Source organism: Lonchura striata, chromosome 1A (genome assembly GCF_050655825.1).
Source record: "Lonchura striata isolate lonStrDom1 chromosome 1A, ASM5065582v1, whole genome shotgun sequence".
NCBI lineage: Eukaryota > Metazoa > Chordata > Aves > Passeriformes > Estrildidae > Lonchura > Lonchura striata.
The window spans coordinates 76,084,864-76,102,702 of NC_140741.1; the positions used below are offsets into that span (position 1 = coordinate 76,084,864).

At 61.8% G+C, this 17,839-nt stretch overlaps 1 protein-coding gene across 7 annotated transcripts in view; it reads left to right on the forward strand.

The window, feature by feature from the left end:
• SBF1 (SET binding factor 1) overlaps nt 1-17,839 on the forward strand; it is a 68,623-nt gene that overhangs the window by 8,369 nt on the left and 42,415 nt on the right. The window contains exon 1 of one of the 7 annotated variants that reach the window (XM_085568275.1): nt 9,844-9,987. The exons of the other annotated variants lie outside the window; for them this stretch is intronic. Within the exon in view, the coding sequence (XP_085424401.1) occupies nt 9,951-9,987 (37 nt within the window). The 5' untranslated portion in view covers nt 9,844-9,950. Of the gene's footprint in view, nt 1-9,843; nt 9,988-17,839 lie in introns of those variants that run through there. 7 annotated transcript variants of the gene reach the window in all.

Consider the following 17,839-nt stretch of genomic DNA (forward strand, 5'->3'; position numbering starts at 1 on the left):
ATCCTCCCCAGGGCAGGGTTGGGGCCGTGCTGGTCTGATCAGCTTCTGATCCCAGCCCTGATGCTCCGAGGGGCTTGGTCCTGCATCCATGGGAACAGGGACAGTGGCCTCCTGCACACTGGCCCTCCCAAACCTCCCAGTGCTCCTGGGAGTGCGTCCCAGGGCAGGGGATGGAGCTGGGAAGGGAATGGAGCCCAGGAGCACGTGAGGGAGCTGGGAAGGGAATGGAGCCCAGGAGCACCTGAGGGAGCTGGGAAGGGAATGGAGCCCAGGAGGGGCTGAGGGAGCTGGGAAGGGAATGGAGCCCAGGAGGGGCCGAGGGAGCTGGGAAGGGAATGGAGCCCAGGAGGGGCCGAGGGAGCTGGGAAGGGAATGGAGCCCAGGAGGGGCTGAGGGAGCTGGGAAGGGAATGGAGCCCAGGAGGGGCTGAGGGAGCTGGGAAGGGAATGGAGCCCAGGAGGGGCTGAGGGAGCTGGGAAGGGGCTGAGCCTGGAGCCAAGGAGGCTCAGGGGGACCTTGTGGCTCTGCACAAGTCCCTGCCAGGAGGGGACAGCCGGGGGATCGGGCTGTGCTCCAGGGAACAGGGACAGGAGCAGAGGGAACGGCCTCAGGCTGGGCTAGAGGAGGGGCAGGGTGGACAGCAGGGGGGATTTCCCCATGGAAAGGGTGGCACTTTCAACCTGGATCTCTTGGGAATTCCTGGCACAGCGTGGCAGTGCCTCAGCACCCTCACAGCCAGGACTTCCTTGCCCATATCCCATCTAATTCCATCTGGCAGTGGAGGCCATTCCCCCCAAGTCCCTCTCCAGGTGACCCAGCGCTGTCCCAGGGACGTGCCAGCAGGGCAGGGGGGACAGTGGCCCTGCAGCCAGCCCTGGGTGTCCCAGAGCATTCCCTGACTCTCCTCCCAGCAGTGGAGCTCTCCTGGGGGATTTCTCTGTCCATTTAACTTCTCCTTCCTCCCTCTCCGGGTTCCTCTCGGCTCTCCTGGCTCAGGTCCGTGTTTTCACTTCACGTTTTCTTCCCTCCCCGTTTGGGTGGGTTTGGAGGCTGCTTTGCTCCTGTCACACACGATCTGCATCCACGTTCTTCCCACTCTGCCTGGCATCCCTGTTTTCTGTTTTTCCTCCCGAGTCCTGGCAGTGCAGCCACTTCAGCATCATTAACCCAGCGGGGGGAAATGTGGATTTTCTTCTGGATTCTCCCTCTGGCCCGAGGTTTCCTTGGCAGCTCTGGTTTTATATGAGGACCTTTCACAAGTCTTGGGAATTCCATCGAGGGTGTTGGCATTTTGTACTTTTGTTTAACGCTGGTGCAGAACTGGAGGTTTGCCGTGTTTGGGATCCAGGTCTGGTTTCAAGGAGCAGCTCCAAGAGCTGCTGGAGCTCCTTCCTTCATCCCCATCCCTGTGAGTGCCCAAGGCCAGGCTGGACACTGGGGCTGGAGCAGCCTGGGACAGTGGGAGGTGTCCCTGCCAGGGCAGGGGTGGCACTGGAGGGGCTCTGGGCTCCCTTCCCACCCAACCCATTCCAGGAGCCCCTGACTGCAAGCTTGGCCTTTTCAGGGAAGATTTTTTCCTAAGAAAAAGCGGTTCCTTTTTCCCAGAGGCCCTTCTGAGCATCCCTGGGCGTGTGCCAGCCGTTCCTCCTGGCCGCGAGGGATGCAGGTGGCAGCGGGCCAGGCGGGAGGAATGTGATCCGTCATCCCAGCCGGGCGGCACGTGGGGATGAATCGGCACCCCAGAAACCCAGCGCCCAGCCCGGAGCCTGCCGGCCTGGAGTCATGAGACAGGCACAGGGCTGGGATCCTCTGAGTCATCCCGGGAGAAATCTGCTCCCGGCTCCGCAGCCCGTAGGAAGCGCGGGGGGAAGCGGAGGGAGCGGCTGGGAGCCGTGCAGCCCGTCCCGGGGACGGTGTGGGGTGTGGGGGCAGGAGCGGGGCCGGGGGCAGCTCCCCCAGCTGGGATTGATTTGCTGCCTTTCACCATAAAAGGGGAAATTCTCCCTCCCGCCTCGTGCGGAGTGTGCGTGAGTCTGCAGGGAGTGGGAGAAGGGAACGGCCAAGAGGGGAAGGCTGGAGAGGGCATGGTGGTGAGGGAGAGGAGGTGGGGATCTCGGCTCTGGGGACATGGGATGGGGCTGTGGGGATGTGGGGATGGAGATGGGATGCAGGGATGTAGTGCTGGAGATGGGATGGAGCTGCAGGGATGTAGGGCTGGAGATAGGATGGAGCTGCAGGGACGTGGGGCTGGAGATGGGATGGGGCTGCAGGGATGTGGGGCAGGAGATAGGATGGAGCTGCAGGGATGTGGGCCTGGAGATGGGATGCAGGGATGTAGTGCTGGAGATAGGATGGAGCTGCAGGGATGTAGGGCTGATGTCCTGACCAAGGAGGCAGTTCTGCTTTGAGAACTGAAATTCCAGCCTGTGTCCCAGTGGGAGCACTGGATGCAGCTCCAGGAGGATCCATATCCTTGTGGAGTTATAAAAACAAACAAAAATGCCCCAAACCCAAGAGCCCAGCTGCCCCAAACCAGTCCCAGTTTCTCCTGGTGCTGTCGGCCCATGGAATTGGACCCATTCTTGTTACAGATTTGACCCCAAGCTCCTGGGGTTCCTGGGAATGCTGCAGGGCTGAGCAGCTGGCAGCACACCTGGCACGGTGGGGAGCCCCAGATGGGTGGGGAAGGATGGACGGGGGGCAGAATTCCCAGCGGGAAGGGAGGGAAGGGATCGTGTCCTGCCCCAGAGCCGGGGGGTGAGGAGGGACCTGCGGCTGCCCGCGGCAGTACCTGGGGACTTGCCAGGATGTCCTGGGAGCAGTGCCAGCCTGGGGGACCTGTCCCATCCCGGGCAAGGCTGCTGTGGGATTTGCAGCTCTTGGTCCAGATGGAGACTGCCAGGCTCCCAGTCAATCCCGGGATTTACCGGGGTTTCCTGGCTGAGACGGGGCGGGAGTGGGGCTGGGGAGCGTGGATGGGGTCAGACCCAGCCAGGGACCCCCAGGAGGGGACAGGACCCTGCCGTGGTCACAGAACAGTGACATGGATTCATGGAATGGTTTGGGTGGGAAGGGACCCCAAAGCCCCTCCAGTGCCACCCCTGCCATGGCGGGGACACCTCCCACTGTCCCAGGCTGCTCCAGCCCCAGTGGAGGCCTCAAAAAGGGGACCTCAGGGTGTCCTGAGGGCTGGGTGACATCCTTCAGGCCTCAGGGTGTGCTGAGGGCTGGGTGACATCCTTCAGGCCTCAGGGTGTGCTGAGGGCTGGGTGACATCCTTCAGGCATGGGGGGGAGCTCACCTGGGGCTGTTTGTACCTGTGAGGAGCTCACCTGGCTGCAGCTGCCCCACCTGCCCCCCATGCGCAGCTCTTGTGCTTCTCTGTTCTGTCGGGTGTTTTTAATTGAATTGTGGAATTCTTTGGGGTGGAAAATCCTTCAGGGCTCATCGAGTCCAAACGTTCTCCAGCACTGCCAAAGCCACCGCTGACCCTGTCCCCATGTGCCACATCCACATGGCTTTGAAATCCCAACAAGGATGGGGGCTCCAAACACCCCCTGTCCCTGTTCCCTGGAGCACAGCCCGACCCCCCGGCTGTCCCCTCCTGGCAGGGACTTGTGCAGAGCCACAAGGTCCCCCTGAGCCTCCTTGGCTCCAGGCTCAGCCCCTTCCCAGCTCCCTCAGCCCCTCCTGGGCTCCATTCCCTTCCCAGCTCCCTCAGCTTTTCCTGGGCTCCATTCCCTTCCCAGCTCCCTCGGCCCCTCCTGGGCTCCATTCCCTTCCCAGCTCCCTCAGCCCCTCCTGGGCTCCATTCCCTTCCCAGAGCTCTCTGGCAGTGTCAGGGGGTTCTGCTGCCCCTCTGTTGCCTCGGGCTCAGGAAGGACCCTGGCCCTTGAAAGTCCCAAATTGTTTTTAGGGAACATTCCTGCAGCACCAGGTGCCAGTGCTGGGAGCAGAGTTGAGGCTTTGGCACGCAGGCATTCCTGGGATAACCTGGGATAAGTCCTCCTGAGCCAGTCCAAGCTTGTCTGAGGGACAGAGGCAGTGTCACCAGTCAGGCTGGGAGAGCTGGGGGTGCTCACCTGGAGAGGAGAAGGATCCAGGGAGAGCTCAGAGCCCTGGCAGGGCCTGGAGGGGCTCCAGGAGAGCTGCAGAGGGGCTGGGGACAAGGATGGAGGGACAGGACCCAGGGAATGGCTTCCCTCTTGCAGCCATCCCATTCTCTGTCCCTGAAATAATTTCAATTGGATTATTGCACGTTATTTTCTTTGGCTCTGCTGCCTCATCCCAGCCCATGAGGCCTTTGGGGTTCATGGAATTTTCCAAGCACTGGGGTGGCTGGAAGGGAGTGACAGAAAAAGGGGGACAAGGTGGGAATGTCACCATGCAGCACCCCAAAAGCAAAATCGCATCTGGCCCTGGCTTGGGCTAAAGGAGGATGAGGAAGGGGCTCTGGAGGAGCAGGGAGAACTGGGAGCTGCTCACAGCTCTTGGATCTTTTCCCAGAAATGTTTGATGGAAAATGTGGACTCTTCTCCCTGGGTCTGGAGTGAGGGACAGAGACATGCTGGGCTCATCCCAACTCCTGCTCCAGTCTGGGATGGGGGGAAGGAGGGAATGGGAATGGGAATGTGCTGGGCTCTTCCCAGCTCCTGCTCCAGTCTGGGATGGAGGGAAGGAGGGAATGGGAAGGTGCTGGGCTCATCCCAGCTCCTGCTCCAGTCTGGGATGGGGGGAAGGAGAGAATGGGAATGGGAATGTGCTGGGCTCATCCCAGCTCCTGCTCCAGTCTGGGATGGGGGGAAGGAGAGAATGGGAATGGGAATGTGCTGGGCTCATCCCAGCTCCTGCTCCAGTCTGGGATGGGGGGAAGGAGGGAATGGGAATGGGAATGTGCTGGGCTCATCCCAGCTCCTGCTCCAGTCTGGGATGGGGGGAAGGAGGGAATGGGAATGGGAATGTGCTGGGCTCTTCCCAGCTCCTGCTCCAGTCTGGGATGGGGGGAAGGAGGGAATGGGAATGGGAAGGTGCTGGGCTCATCCCAGCTCCTGCTCCAGTCTGGGATGGGGGGAAGGAGGGAATGGGAATGGGAAGGTGCTGGGCTCATCCCAACTCCTGCTCCAGTCTGGGATGGGGGGAAGGAGGGAATGGGAATGGGAATGTGCTGGGCTCATCCCAGCTCCTGCTCCAGTCTGGGATGGAGGGAGGGAGGGAATGGGAATGTGCTGGGCTCATCCCAGCTCCTGCTCCAGTCTGGGATGGGGGGAAGGAGGGAATGGGAAGGTGCTGGGCTCATTCAGTGCAGTTCCAGTGCTCCTTGTCTCATTCTGGACAGGTTTGGGGCGTTTTCCCACTTTCCCGTTGATGCAGCTATTCCTGTGAGGAGCCTCCGTGTTCTCCCTCCCTCTGGTGTCCCCCAGGACCCCTGGGCCCGGGGCTGTGCCTCTGTCCTGAGCCTCACCAGCCCAGACTCCGTTTTCCCGGAGCCTTTTGGGGTCAGGGCCGGGTTCCCGTTCCCGTGCGCTCACACCGGGGTCGCGCCGTGTTTCCAGCGGTCCCGAGCAGGCCTGGGATGTGTCTGTGGGATTTATCCAGCCCTGGATTTATCCCAGCCCCCTGTGCCCACGCAGGGATTATCCCCAGGGCTCTGGGATCATTCCTGCCTCTGGGAATGTCGCTGCTGCTCTGGGATGGGGCACTGGTGGGGGGGGTCCATCCCTCCCATCCTTCCTCCCCCGAGCTCTGTGTATCCAAACCAGCCTTAATCCTTAATCCATGTCCAAGTTTGGAATGGTTACGGCGTGTTTGCCCGCTTTTCTGGCCGTTAGCCAGTGGTTTTGGGGGTTTTAGGTGTTTTTCTGCTGGGACTGGTGTGTCTGGAACCAGTTGTGCTGCTGAAATCCCTTGGGACAGGGTCAGCCATCACTCAATATTCCTGAAAATCCAAGCGGGACAGGAAGCTGACGTTGGAGAAAATGTTTGAATTTTCGGGGTTTCTGTAGAATTTATCGTTAATTCCTTTTTTTTTTTGGTGTTTTTCAATAGTTTGTTGCTCATTTTTTCCTGACCTTTGCCCCGTGTCTGACTTGGTTTTACCCCTCGTGTGTCATCTCGGTGGTTTCGGGTTGTTTATTTTATTGTTGAACTCTTTAATGGTTGTTTTTTTGTCCAGCTTGGTAAACCCCAAGAGGTTTTGGCTGAACGGGGGGTCAGTCACTTGTTGAGGGTTTGGAAAAACCTAAGCCTACGCCAGAGATGGGATTTATTTGGGTCAAATTCCAAGTGCTTTTTTCTTTTCTGGGAAATGGGAGTTTTGCTGTGGGGGAAGTGAAGCAGTTTGGGGCAGAGGGGGGGCCGTGGCCGAGCACCTGGCACAGTGGTGGTGTCCCTGCCACAGCAGGGGTGGCACTGGAGGGGCTCTGGGCTCCTTTCCCAGCCAGCCCATCCCAGGGTTCCACGGCTCTCAGTTTTTCTGGCAGAGCAGCAGCAGAGATGAGTGTTTGCTGTCTCAGGTGTGAGCTGTCATCCCAAGGCTGGAAGCTCCATGTGTGGGATGTGCCAGGCACATCCCTGAGGAGCGCTCCTGCTCCAGCTGGATTCTCCTCTGCTTCACGGCACGGGGAATTCATCTGCCTTACTCCAGCCAGGCTTTCCTGTCTTCCTCAAAGTGATCCCAGGATTTCATTGAGTTCTTTTGGGAAATGGGGGACTTTAGGCTGGTGGAGATGGAGGAACTCCTCAGGTCTCATGGAGCCCCTTCCAAGCTTGTTCTCTGCTGCCCAGGATCCCCTCCGGGCAGCTCCCAGGTGTGTGAGGGCCCAGCCCCTGCCCGGCTCTGTTGGCTTTGGGTGGAGGAGCAGAGCTGTGTTTCCTTCTGGGAAGGATCCCATGGGGCTGTGATTCCCGGCCCTTCCCATCAAACAGAGCCTGTGCCCTGGCTGAGGCGTGGGTGTGCCTCAGGGTCGTGGAATCCTGGGATGGTTGGGTGGGAAGGGACCCAAATCTCCTGCAGTGCCACCCCTGCCCTGGCAGGGACACCTCCCACTATCCCAGGCTGCTCCAACCTTTCCTTGGACATTGCAGGGATCCAGGGGCAGCCCCAGCTGCTCTGGCAATCCCACCCAGCCAGGAATTCCTCATTCCCAATCTCCCATCCATGGCTGCCCTCTGGCAGTGGGAGCCATTCCCTGGGTCCTGTCCCTGCAGGCCTTGTCCCTCTGCACTTGACAAACTGCATTGTCCAGGAACTTCCACCAAAATGGGGAATTTCGAGTCATGTTTTGTATTAATTTCTTCCCAATATCCCATCTACATCTCCCCTCTTCAGCTCAAACCCCTGGGATAAGCTGGGAAGGGCCCCATGTCCTGCTGGTCTCCAGGAGCCAGGGTCGGGCTGGGAGCAGCTCCAGGGACAAGTCTGCAGGGGAATCCTGGAATCCTGGAGCATCCTGAGCTGGGAGGGACCCCAGGGATCACAGATCCAGCTCCTGGCCCTGCACAGACACCCCAACAGTCCCAGCCTGGCGTCCCAGGGAGGGGAGCTCCAGCAGCCTCAGGGCCGTGCCCATTCCCCGAGGAGCCTGGGCAGTGCCCAGCACCCTCTGGGGAAGAACCACTCGGCTCCGTGACCTTGGGAATCATCCCAGCCTTCCCAGATAATCCCTGTGGGGGGATGAGGTGGGTTTGGGGGAGCTGCGTGTTGGTGGGGTCCATTGGGAGCAGGAGTTGTTGGGAATGTGCTAATCCCAGGAATCTCTGGCCAGGCTCAGAGCTGGCAGCACTCCCTGCTGCTTCCATTCCCATCTCCCTGCTCATTCCCAAGGATCAGAGGTGAGGAGCTCCTCCTGTCACTGGGGCAGGACTGGGACCACGGCTGGACCCTCTGGGGTGGTGTGCCATGGGATTTGGAGGGAGGAGGGATTGGGATTCCCGGGCCTGGTCTGGTCAGGGATTGGCATTTCCGAGGCTGGGCTGAGCAGGGATTGGGATTCCCAAGGCTGAGTTGGGCAGGGATTGGCATTCCCGAGGCTGAGTTGGGCAGGGATTGGCATTCCCGAGGCTGGGCTGAGCAGGGCTCCTCTCCAGGCTGTGGGGTCAGGCTGAGGGACAGCTCCAGCCTCTGGGGCTGCTGGCACTCCCTGGGAGCTGTACCTGCTTCAGAAAATTCCCTGGTTCTCCGGGACATGCCGATGAGGAAGCTGAGGGCTCCAGGGCAGGGTTGTTTCCCCATCCCGGAGCAGTCTGTGGTCAGTGGGGTTTCAGTTCCCCTTGGATCCAGCCTCTTCCTCCTCGTGCACCCTGCGCTGCTCCCGCTGCCCCAGGAGAGGCAGATCCTCATGGAGGGGATTCCCTTCTGCAGCACAGATCCTGTGAGGAGCTGGGAAGGGAATGGAGCCCAGCAGGGGCCGAGGGAGCTGGGAAGGGAATGGAGCCCAGGAGGGGCTGAGGGAGCTGGGAAGGGAATGGAGCCCAGGAGGGGCTGAGGGAGCTGGGAAGGGAATGGAGCCCAGCAGGGGCTGAGGGAGCTGGGAAGGGAATGGAGCCCAGGAGGGGCCGAGGGAGCTGGGAAGGGAATGGAGCCCGGGAGGGGCTGAGGGAGCTGGGAAGGGAATGGAGCTGGGAAGGGAATGGAGCCCAGGAGGGGCTGAGGGAGCTGGGAAGGGAATGGAGCCCAGGAGGGGCTGAGGGAGCTGGGAAGGGAATGGAGCCCAGGAGGGGCCGAGGGAGCTGGGAAGGGAATGGAGCCCAGGAGGGGCTGAGGGAGCTGGGAAGGGAATGGAGCCCAGCAGAGGCTGAGGGAGCTGGGAAGGGGCTGAGCCTGGAGCCAAGGAGGCTCAGGGGGACCTTGTGGCTCTGCACAAGTCCCTGCCAGGAGGGGACAGCCGGGGGGTCGGGCTGTGCTCCAGGAACAGGGACAGGAGGAGAGGGAACGGCCTCAGGCTGAGCCAGGGCAGCCTCAGGGGGGATTTTGGGGAGATTCCTCCTGGAAATGCTGTGCAGCCCTGGCACAGGAGTGCAATCCTGGAGGGATTTCAGAGCGGTGTGGATGTGGCACTTGGGGCCAGGTCAGTGTGTTCTCGGGGAATTCTCAAAGTTCCCATACTGGTGGGACATTTCCTCCCACGTCTGTTCTGGTGGCTCTGGCTCTGCCGGGCCCCTGTGGAAGCTGACCCCAGTCCCAGTTCTCCATTCCTCCCCGGTGGCTCTGTCCCTGTCCCTCCCTGCAGAGCTCCCCCCTGCATGTGCCACGCTCCGGCCCTGCCGCCGCCTGTGTGGGACCCGGGAACAAAAGCTCCTTCTGCCCTCGTGGGAGATGTTGATGCTGGCAGAGGCTGGGTGGAAATGACCCCTGCAGGGTCAAGACAAACTGAGGCAGGGCTTGGATCATTCCCTGTGCCCTGGCAGGACGCAGCAGGGAGGGACTTGAGCACCCACGGGCGATCCGTGAGGAACGGCGCCGGCTGGGGTTTGGGTTTGGGGTTTCCCTCTGTCCTTGGCTGCTCTGCAGGAAATTGCCCGGCACGGACGGGACCGGGGCTGGCACTGAGGCCTTTTGTCCTGGAGCTTGGAGCTGCTCTGTGCCTGTGCCTGGATCCCGTCCCACTGTCCCTCTGCGTCCCTTTGCCAGTTGAGAGCAGCTCTGCTCTGGAACCAGGCTGGGAGAACTGGGGATGTTCACCTGGAGAGGAGAAGGCTCCAGGGAGAGCTCAGAGCCCTGGCAGGGCCTGAAGGGGCTCCAGGAGAGCTGCAGAGGGACAGTGGGAGGTGTCCCTGCCCAGGGTGGCACTGGAGGGGCTCTGAGGTCCCTTCCCACCCAAACCATTCTGTAATTCCCACATCTTTTTCCCACAGGGCAGGAGGGGCGATGGGAGCAGCCGGGGCTGTTTTTAGGCCGTGGGTAAATGTTGGCAGCCCCATAATTACCACCCGGGGTGCCACTGGAGCTGGGAATGGCTCCCCTGGGAAGCAGCTGGAATTTGGCATCAGGTAAAAATAGCAGAGGTTCCTCCCCAAAACACTTTTAGCAGCTCTGGCCACGGGACCATGGCCGGACACCGGCGCTCCCGATGGACACCGGGATCCTCCTGAGGGAGCTGAGCCACAGCACCCACCCGGCTCCAGGAATGCAGTCAGGGAGGCATGGATGGAGTGGTTTGGGTGGGAAAGGACCCCAGAGCCCCCCAGTGCCAGCCCCAGTGTCCAGCCTGGCCCTGGGCACTGCCAGGATCCAGGGGCAGCCCCAGCTGCTCTGGCAATCCCAGCCCAGGCAGGAATTCCTCATTCCCAATCTCCCATCCATGGCTGCCCTCTGGCAGTGGGAGCCATTCCCTGTGTCCTGTCCCTCCATCCTTGTCCCCAGTCCCTCTGCAGCTCTCCTGGAGCCCCTCCTGGACCTCCTCTCCCCAGCCAGGTGTCAGTGTCACCTGGCTGCTCTTGTAGAGCCCCAGAGGAGATGGGATCCAAAGGGACCTTCGGAGGTCACCTGGGATCCCTTAAAGCAGCTCCTGGGCCCTCACAGCTTCCAGTTTTCCTGGAGAGCTCCTCCAAAGGGACCCGTGGCTCCTGCCCCGTGTGGGTGGTTGTTGGAGGGGCTGTGGGGCCGTGTTCCCCAGGGGTTTATGGAAACCCTCCTGCTGCAGCCGTGGCCGTGTCCCGCTGCCAGGAGCGCTCGGGGCCGGCAGCGCTTTCCTGCGCCGAGCTCTCGGAAGCAGGCGGGGCTTTTTAAATTTAATTACTTCCTCTTCTGCCCTAATGTTTCCAAAGATAAACACAGCTCTCCCTCGGAACGGGGTCAGGGAACAGCCGGGCTCTAGCCAGGCTGTGCCGAGCCCGCTCCCAGCCCCAGCTCTGGGTGGAGGTGGTGGAGATCTCCCAGGATCTGCCTCTGCCAGGACAGCCGTGATTCCGTGCTGGGCTGCTCCCTCTTCACCCACCACTCCTGGATCCTGGGATCTTCCCTGGCCCCTGGGTGCCATCCCAAAAGTGCTGGGTGTGGGCAGGATCCAAGTGGATCTTCCTGCAGGATCTGGGAGAGCAGAGAGCCCCACGTTCCACAGGCTCCTGGGGTTTTCCAGCCACGCTCCGTGCCAAGGGTTTGCCAGCGTTCCTGATCCCTGGGAGTCTGTGCCTGGCAGGGTGCTTGGCACTGCCCCCGGGCTGGTGCAGAGAGAGGTGGCTCTCCCCAGCATTTCTCCTGAATTTGAGGGGGATTCGGGAGAGGTTGAGAGGGATTAGGAAGAGGTTTGAGGAATAATGACATCCCAGGACAGGACTGGTGTGAGCCAGGGTGGGGGGATGAGCCCTGCTTCACCTGCCTCATTTCAGCTTCCTACAAACCCCCTCACCCAGAGCCTGCCGAAGCCTGAATTCCCTGAAATCCATAGGGAATGAGAGCCCTGTTCCATGGAAGTGCTGGGAGTGTCCCCAGGTGCAGCCCCCCTGCTGCAGCTCCAGGATGTTGTAACTGGGAGTGAGTGACCCCGGGCTGGAGGGGTTTGTCTCCCGTGGGAAGCATTCAGTGCCTGGATGGAGTTTTTCCAGCTGGGAGTTGCATGCAGACAGTTTGCTTCCTCACCCAGCTCTGTGTCACAGGCTGTGGGTGATCCTTATCTTCCCTGGGTGATCCTTATCTTCCCTGTGTCCAGCAGGTCAAGCACATCCTCAGACATCACTGAGGTGGCCATTAAACAGGGAACGAGGCCCTTATTCCTGTTTTTCCCTTTTTTTAGCTGCACTCAGGACAGGAATTGCTGTTCGGGGTGTGACTTTGTGGAGACTTTTGCCCTAAATCCCCTCCAAATCCCTGTGGCTGAGCCTGTCCTGTCACCCTGCTCCTGCAGGGTTCCTGCTGTGTGGCAAGGGCTTTGTCCTTCCCCAGCTCCTTGTCCTGTGGAACTGCACTGAAACATGGAGAGAGCCACGAGTGGGAAATTATTCCTTGGGATTTTGCATGTCTCATTCTAGGGGGCACAGCAGCCATGCCACAGAGGGGATGTGGCCTTGGGGACAGCTGGAGGGGACACTGGGGGTCCGGTAAGTGCCACTTCAGGAAGAATTTCTCCATGGAAAGGGTTGTCCAGCACTGGAACAGGGATTCCATTGCCCAGGGAGCTTTGGAGTGCCCATCCCTGGAGGTGTCCAGGGAATTCCTGGAGGTGGCACTCAGGGCTCTGGGCTGGGGACGAGGTGGGCTCGGTGATCCCGGAGGGCTTTTCCAGCCTCGGGGATCCTGGGATTGGCACAGGGAGCTGCCAGCACCCGCCGTTGGTGCTGGAGGGGACAGGGCAGGGACAGGGACTCGCCCTGGGCCGGGTGGGCTTTCCTGGCGGTGGCCGGAGCACGGGGCCGCCCCCGGCCCCACAAACAGCCCCTTTGTTCCCTGCACAGAAAAGCCATTCTCCGTGCCCCCGGCGGGGACACTGGCAGGGAACAGAGGCTCCTTTGTCCTGCGGGAGACACTCGGGTGTTGTTCTGGGGGGCGGGGGGCTGCAGGGCTGGGATGGGGTGGGATGGCTCATCCCTGTCTGTGCCTTACTCCTCTCTCTGGGAGGGAGGGAGGAGCTGGTGGCCAGGGTGCAATATCCCAGCTCCCCACTCAGGTGATGGTTGCTCCTGAACAGAGGGATGAAGGATGGGCTGGTTGTCCTCAGGTTGGTGTGACACGGCTGAGAATCCTGGAAGGGTTGGGCAGGAAGGGACATCAAACCCACCCAGTGCCACCCCTCCCATGGCAGGGACACCTCCCAGTGTCCCACAGTGCCCAGTGCCACTAAAGGAGCTCCAGGAGAGCTGCAGAGGGGCTGGGGACAAGGATGGAGGGACAGGACCCAGGGAATGGCTCCCACTGCCAGAGGGAAGCCATGGATGGGAGATTGGGAATGAGGAATTCCTGGCTGGGCTGGGATTGCCAGAGCAGCTGGGGCTGCCCCTGGATCCCTGGCAGTGCCCAAGGCCAGGCTGGACACTGGGGCTGGAGCAGCCTGGGACAGTGGGAGGTGTCCCTGCCATGGCAGGGTGGCACTGGAGGGGCTCTGGGGTCCCTGACCACCCAACCCATTCCAGGATTGTGGTGGGGATGTGGGAAAGGGGATGCAGCTCCTGGCCATGGCTGGAGGGATGACAGGAGGCGGTCACAGGGGTTTGGGGACAGGATGGGATGTGACCATCCATCAGCCCCTGGTGTGACACGGAGCTCCCTGGCAGCCCTGGCAGGCTCCGGCCGTGTTCCCACAGGCTTTTCCTGCCCTGGAGCTTCCTGCCCGCTGCCGGTGCCTTGCAGGTGCTGCAGCCTGGCCTGGCCCGGGCCCAGCTCCCGGATCCCGGGGAATTCCCGGCGGAGCTGAGGGCCGCAGTGCCAGGCTTTGGTCCTGCCGTGTCCCCGCTGGTCTGTCCTGGCAGCTGAAGGTGCAGGTTTGCTCCTTGGGCCTGGGTCCAGCCCACCTGGGCTGGCAGCAGCTGCTGGTGACAAATCCCACTGGCTCCATCGGCGTGGGAATGTCCTGCACAGGCCTTCCCTGGGGACATTCCTCTTTTCTTCTGACACCAGGGATTCACGGAGTCAGGTTGGAAAAGCCCTCCCAGAGCATTGAATCCAAACGTTCTCAGCACTGCCAAGGCCACCACTGTCCTGTCCCCAAGTGTCACATCCACATGGCTTTGAAATCCTTCCAGGGATGGGGATCCAGCCCTGTGCCAGGGCTGGATAGCATTTCCAGGAGGAATTTCCCCAAAATCCCCCCTGAGGCTGCCCTGGCCCAGCCTGAGGCAGTTCCCTCTGCTCCTGTCCCTGTTCCCTGGAGCACAGCCCGACCCCCCGGCTGTCCCCTCCTGGCAGGGACTTGTGCAGAGCCACAAGGTCCCCCTGAGCCTCCTTGGCTCCAGGCTCAGCCCCTTCCCAGCTCCCTCAGCCCCTCCTGGGCTCCATTCCCTTCCCAGCTCCCTCAGCCCCTCCTGGGCTCCATTCCCTTCCCAGCTCCCTCGGCCCCTCCTGGGCTCCATTCCCTTCCCAGCTCCCTCCGCCCCTCCTGGGCTCCATTCCCTTCCCAGCTCCCTCAGCTTTTCCTGGGCTCCATTCCCTTCCCAGCTCCCTCGGCCCCTCCTGGGCTCCATTCCCTTCCCAGCTCCCTCGGCCCCTCCTGGGCTCCATTCCCTTCCCAGCTCCCTCAGCCCCTCCTGGGCTCCATTCCCTTCCCAGCTCCATTCCCTGGACACTCCAGCCCCTCCAGGGCTCTCCTGGCAGGAGGGGCCCGGAGCTGCCCCCAGGATTCCAGGGGGTCCCTCAGCAGGGCCAGCACAGGGGACAGTCCCTGCCCTGGGCTGTGCCCACCCTGGGCTGCCCCAGCCCAGGGCCATCGGCCTCCTGCCCCCCTGGGCTCACATTCCAGCCCTTCAGTGCCCTCCCTGCCCTGGCTGTATGCCGTGCCCTGGCAGGAGCCTCCAGGCAGGACAGAGCTGACTGCAGGATCAGGGAGTCCCAGAGTTGGTCAGGCGGGGAGGGACCCCAGAGCCCCTCCAGTGCCACCCCTGCCATGGCAGGGACACCTCCCACTGCCCCAGGCTGCTCCAGCCCCAGTGTCCAGCCTGGCCTTGGGCACTGCCAGGGAGCCAGTACAGCCACAGCTGCTCTGGGCAGCTGTGCCAGCTCCAACGCTGAGCTGTGTTGTCTGAACTTTGACATCCCCTGGATGATTTCATCCCAAATTTCTGAGGTTCAGGGGTGTGAGAATCGTGTCCCAGCCTGCAGAGGAGCTGTTCCTGGGGACTGGCTGGACCAGTGGTTCTGTCCTGGTGGTGAAACACCTCCAGTCACCTGGCAGTGGAGGGTGTCAGGTGTGAGGGGTGGGACATCCCTCTGAAAATCCCCTTCCCCTCTCTCTCTGTCACATCCAGCTCCTCAGGAAAAGGAGACTCAGGGCTGGCCCCATCGCTCCCACAGCTCCTGGAAGGTGCCTGTGCCCAGCTGGGCTGGGGCTCTGGCTCCAGGCAGCCCTGACACAACCAGAGCACACAGCCTCAAGCTGTGCCCAGGGAAATCCAGGTGGGAGAGCAGGAAAAGCTTTTCCAGAAAGGTGATGAAGCTCTGGGATGGCTGCCCGGGGAGGTGGTGGAGTCACCAGGCCTGGATGTGTTTGAAAAGCCTGGATGTGGCACTGGGTGCCAGGGGCTGGCTGGGCTCGGTACTCCTGGAGCTTTCTCCCAACCCAGGGATTGTGGGAATTCTGTGATTCTGTGATTCTATAATTTCTGCAATTGTGTGAATTGTGTGAATTCTGTGATTCTGTGAATTCTGTGAATTGTGTGATTCTGTGAAAGGGCTGCAGGAGCTGCTGCAGGGTTCCCTGCCCAGTCCCCGTGGCTGCTCCAGAGCAGGACCTGCCTGTGGGGCTGGGGTGGGCTGGGGCTGCCGTGCTCCACCTGTAAATGCCCCCGGGATTTTCCAGGGAAGGTGGGCACCTCCTGCAGGCTCTGGGAGCACTCCGGAGCTGGCAGTCCGAGGCCTGGCCGGTGTGTGTGCAGGGCTGGGGTGCAGCTCCTTTGTCCCATCCTTTAGGGGACACGGGAGCAAGGCGCGGCGCTGGCGTGTCCGTGACCCGTGTCCGTGTCCCGTGTCCGGAGCCGCGCCGTTCCCGGCAGCCTCCCGGCGTGCCAGCGCTCCCAGCGGGGTCATCCTGTGCCGTGACCCAGCCCCGTGTTTACCTCCGGGCTTATTTGGGATTTCCTGGATCACAACAACATCCCGTGACCTTCCAGCGCGGCCGGAGTGCCCGGGCTCCCCCAGGTGTCCCCCCGGCCTGCGGGAGCCGCAGGAAGGACGCAGCAGCAGCTGCCTGCAGGCCGAGGTTCACGGGCACACGTGCCTGCTTTCCCAGGAACCTCCAGCTTTCCCGGGGCTCTCGGCTGGGATGGCAGGAGAATGGATGGGGCAGGTCCAGCTCTCCCGGGCAGGAAGGGACGCGCCGGTCCCGCAGCCGCTACGGAGCTGGATGGTGGGAAATGGGATCGGGCTGCCCGAGGAGCAGCTGAGGGAAGTGCTGGATTCCTGAGTCAGGCTGCTGCTGGCAGTCCCTAAAATCAGGATGTACCTGCCTGCAGCTGGCTGGAGAGTGGCAGCTCCTGCCTCTGGGAAAACCCCGTGAGTCCAGATCCCCATTGTTCTCAAAACAGCACTTGGAATGATTTCTGTTTGTGGTGAGGATGATGAGCCTGAGACCCCCCAGCCCTGGGCTGAGCCCAGTGGGCAGCAGGGGAGGGGGATGCTGCCCCCGTGCCCAGGTGAGAGCCCTGCAGAGCTGCCCCAGCCCTGGCACACAGCAGCAGCACCTGGAGCTGCTGGAGAGCCCCGAGGAGGCCCCGGAGCTGCTGCAGGGCTGGAGCCCCTCAGATCCCAGGGATCCAGGCTGGGAGAGCTGGGGGGGCTCACCTGGAGAGGAGAAGGATCCAGGGACAGCTCAGAGCCCTGGCAGGGCCTGAAGGGGCTCCAGGAGAGCTGCAGAGGGACTGGGGACAAGGATGGAGGGACAGGACACAGGGAATGGCTCCCACTGCCAGAGGGCAGCCAGGGATGGGAGATTGGGAATGAGGAACTCCTGGCTGGGCTGGGATTGCCAGAGCAGCTGGGGCTGCCCCTGGATCCCTGGCAGTGCCCAAGGCCAGGCTGGACACTGGGGCTGGAGCAGCCTGGGGCAGTGGGAGGTGTCCCTGCCGTGGCAGGGGTGGCACTGGAGGGGCTCTGGGCTCCCTTCCCACCCAAACCATTCCAGGATTTTGTGGTCTTGTATCCATTCCCCTTTAACTGAGGATATTGCAGCGAAGCCGTGGCAGGGCTGGATGTGCAGGGCACAGCTTGGAGCCGTCGGAGCCGTAATCCTGACTGTGGATCTCAAGGGATTTTCCTGTCTGGAGCTTGAGCTGAGCCCTTGGCACTGGGACTGGGCAGCCTTTGGCCAGGGCTGGGAGCACTCGGGGCCAGGGCTGCCTCCAGGGGGACGTGGTGACAGAGGAGGGACGTGGTGACAGAGGAGGGACGTGGTGTGGGAGCAGGGACGTGGTGACAGAGCAGGCCTGTGGTGTGGGAGCACGTGGCCAGGCAGGATCTGGTTGACCCAATCCCTGTGGATATTTGGTGCCCAGTTTGACTGCAGCTTTTCCATTTTGGGCCCGGGGCTATGAATAGCCCCTTTCCCTGGTGCTGCTAAATCCAGCTGTGGCTGCCAGGCGGTGAGCAGGACTCTGGGGACTCGTCTGGGCTCCCAAAATAGCTCTTCCCTGGTGCTCCTCCTGCTTTCCCAGCCCCATTCCATGGCCAGGACCCGGCTCCTGGGATGGGAGAGGCCCCGGGCGACCCCTGGGAATGGATTGTCCCTCAGCAGCTCTGGAAGGGGCTGGGAGGATCCCCCCTCCCCATCACGGGGCTGCCTGCCCTTGTGGCTGGGCCAGAATCCTTGGGATTTGTGATTCCCAGCTGGATCCAGGAGCAGCTCTGTCTTTGGGAGATGTGAGCAGTGTGGGAGCCCTGCCCAGCCTGGCAGGGTCGGTGACAGCAGCACTTGGTGGCACTGTCACCTCGGGCTGTCCCAGAGTGGTGCCTGGCATGCCTGCCTGCCCTGCTGAGCCTTTTCCCGGCTGTCCAGGCCAGCTCCAGGGGAAGCAGCAGGATTTGGGGTCTGCAGGGCTGTGGGTGGGGTGCAGGTGAGGGTTTGGGGTGTTCCCAGTGCTCTGGAATGCCCCAGGGAAGCAGGAGCTGTCAGGAGCCCGAAAGCAAATCCTGGGCAGGTTGTTTGGGGAGAGGCCAGCGGGGAGGTGAGGAGCAGGGAGTGCAGCTCAGAGTGGGGGGTGTTGT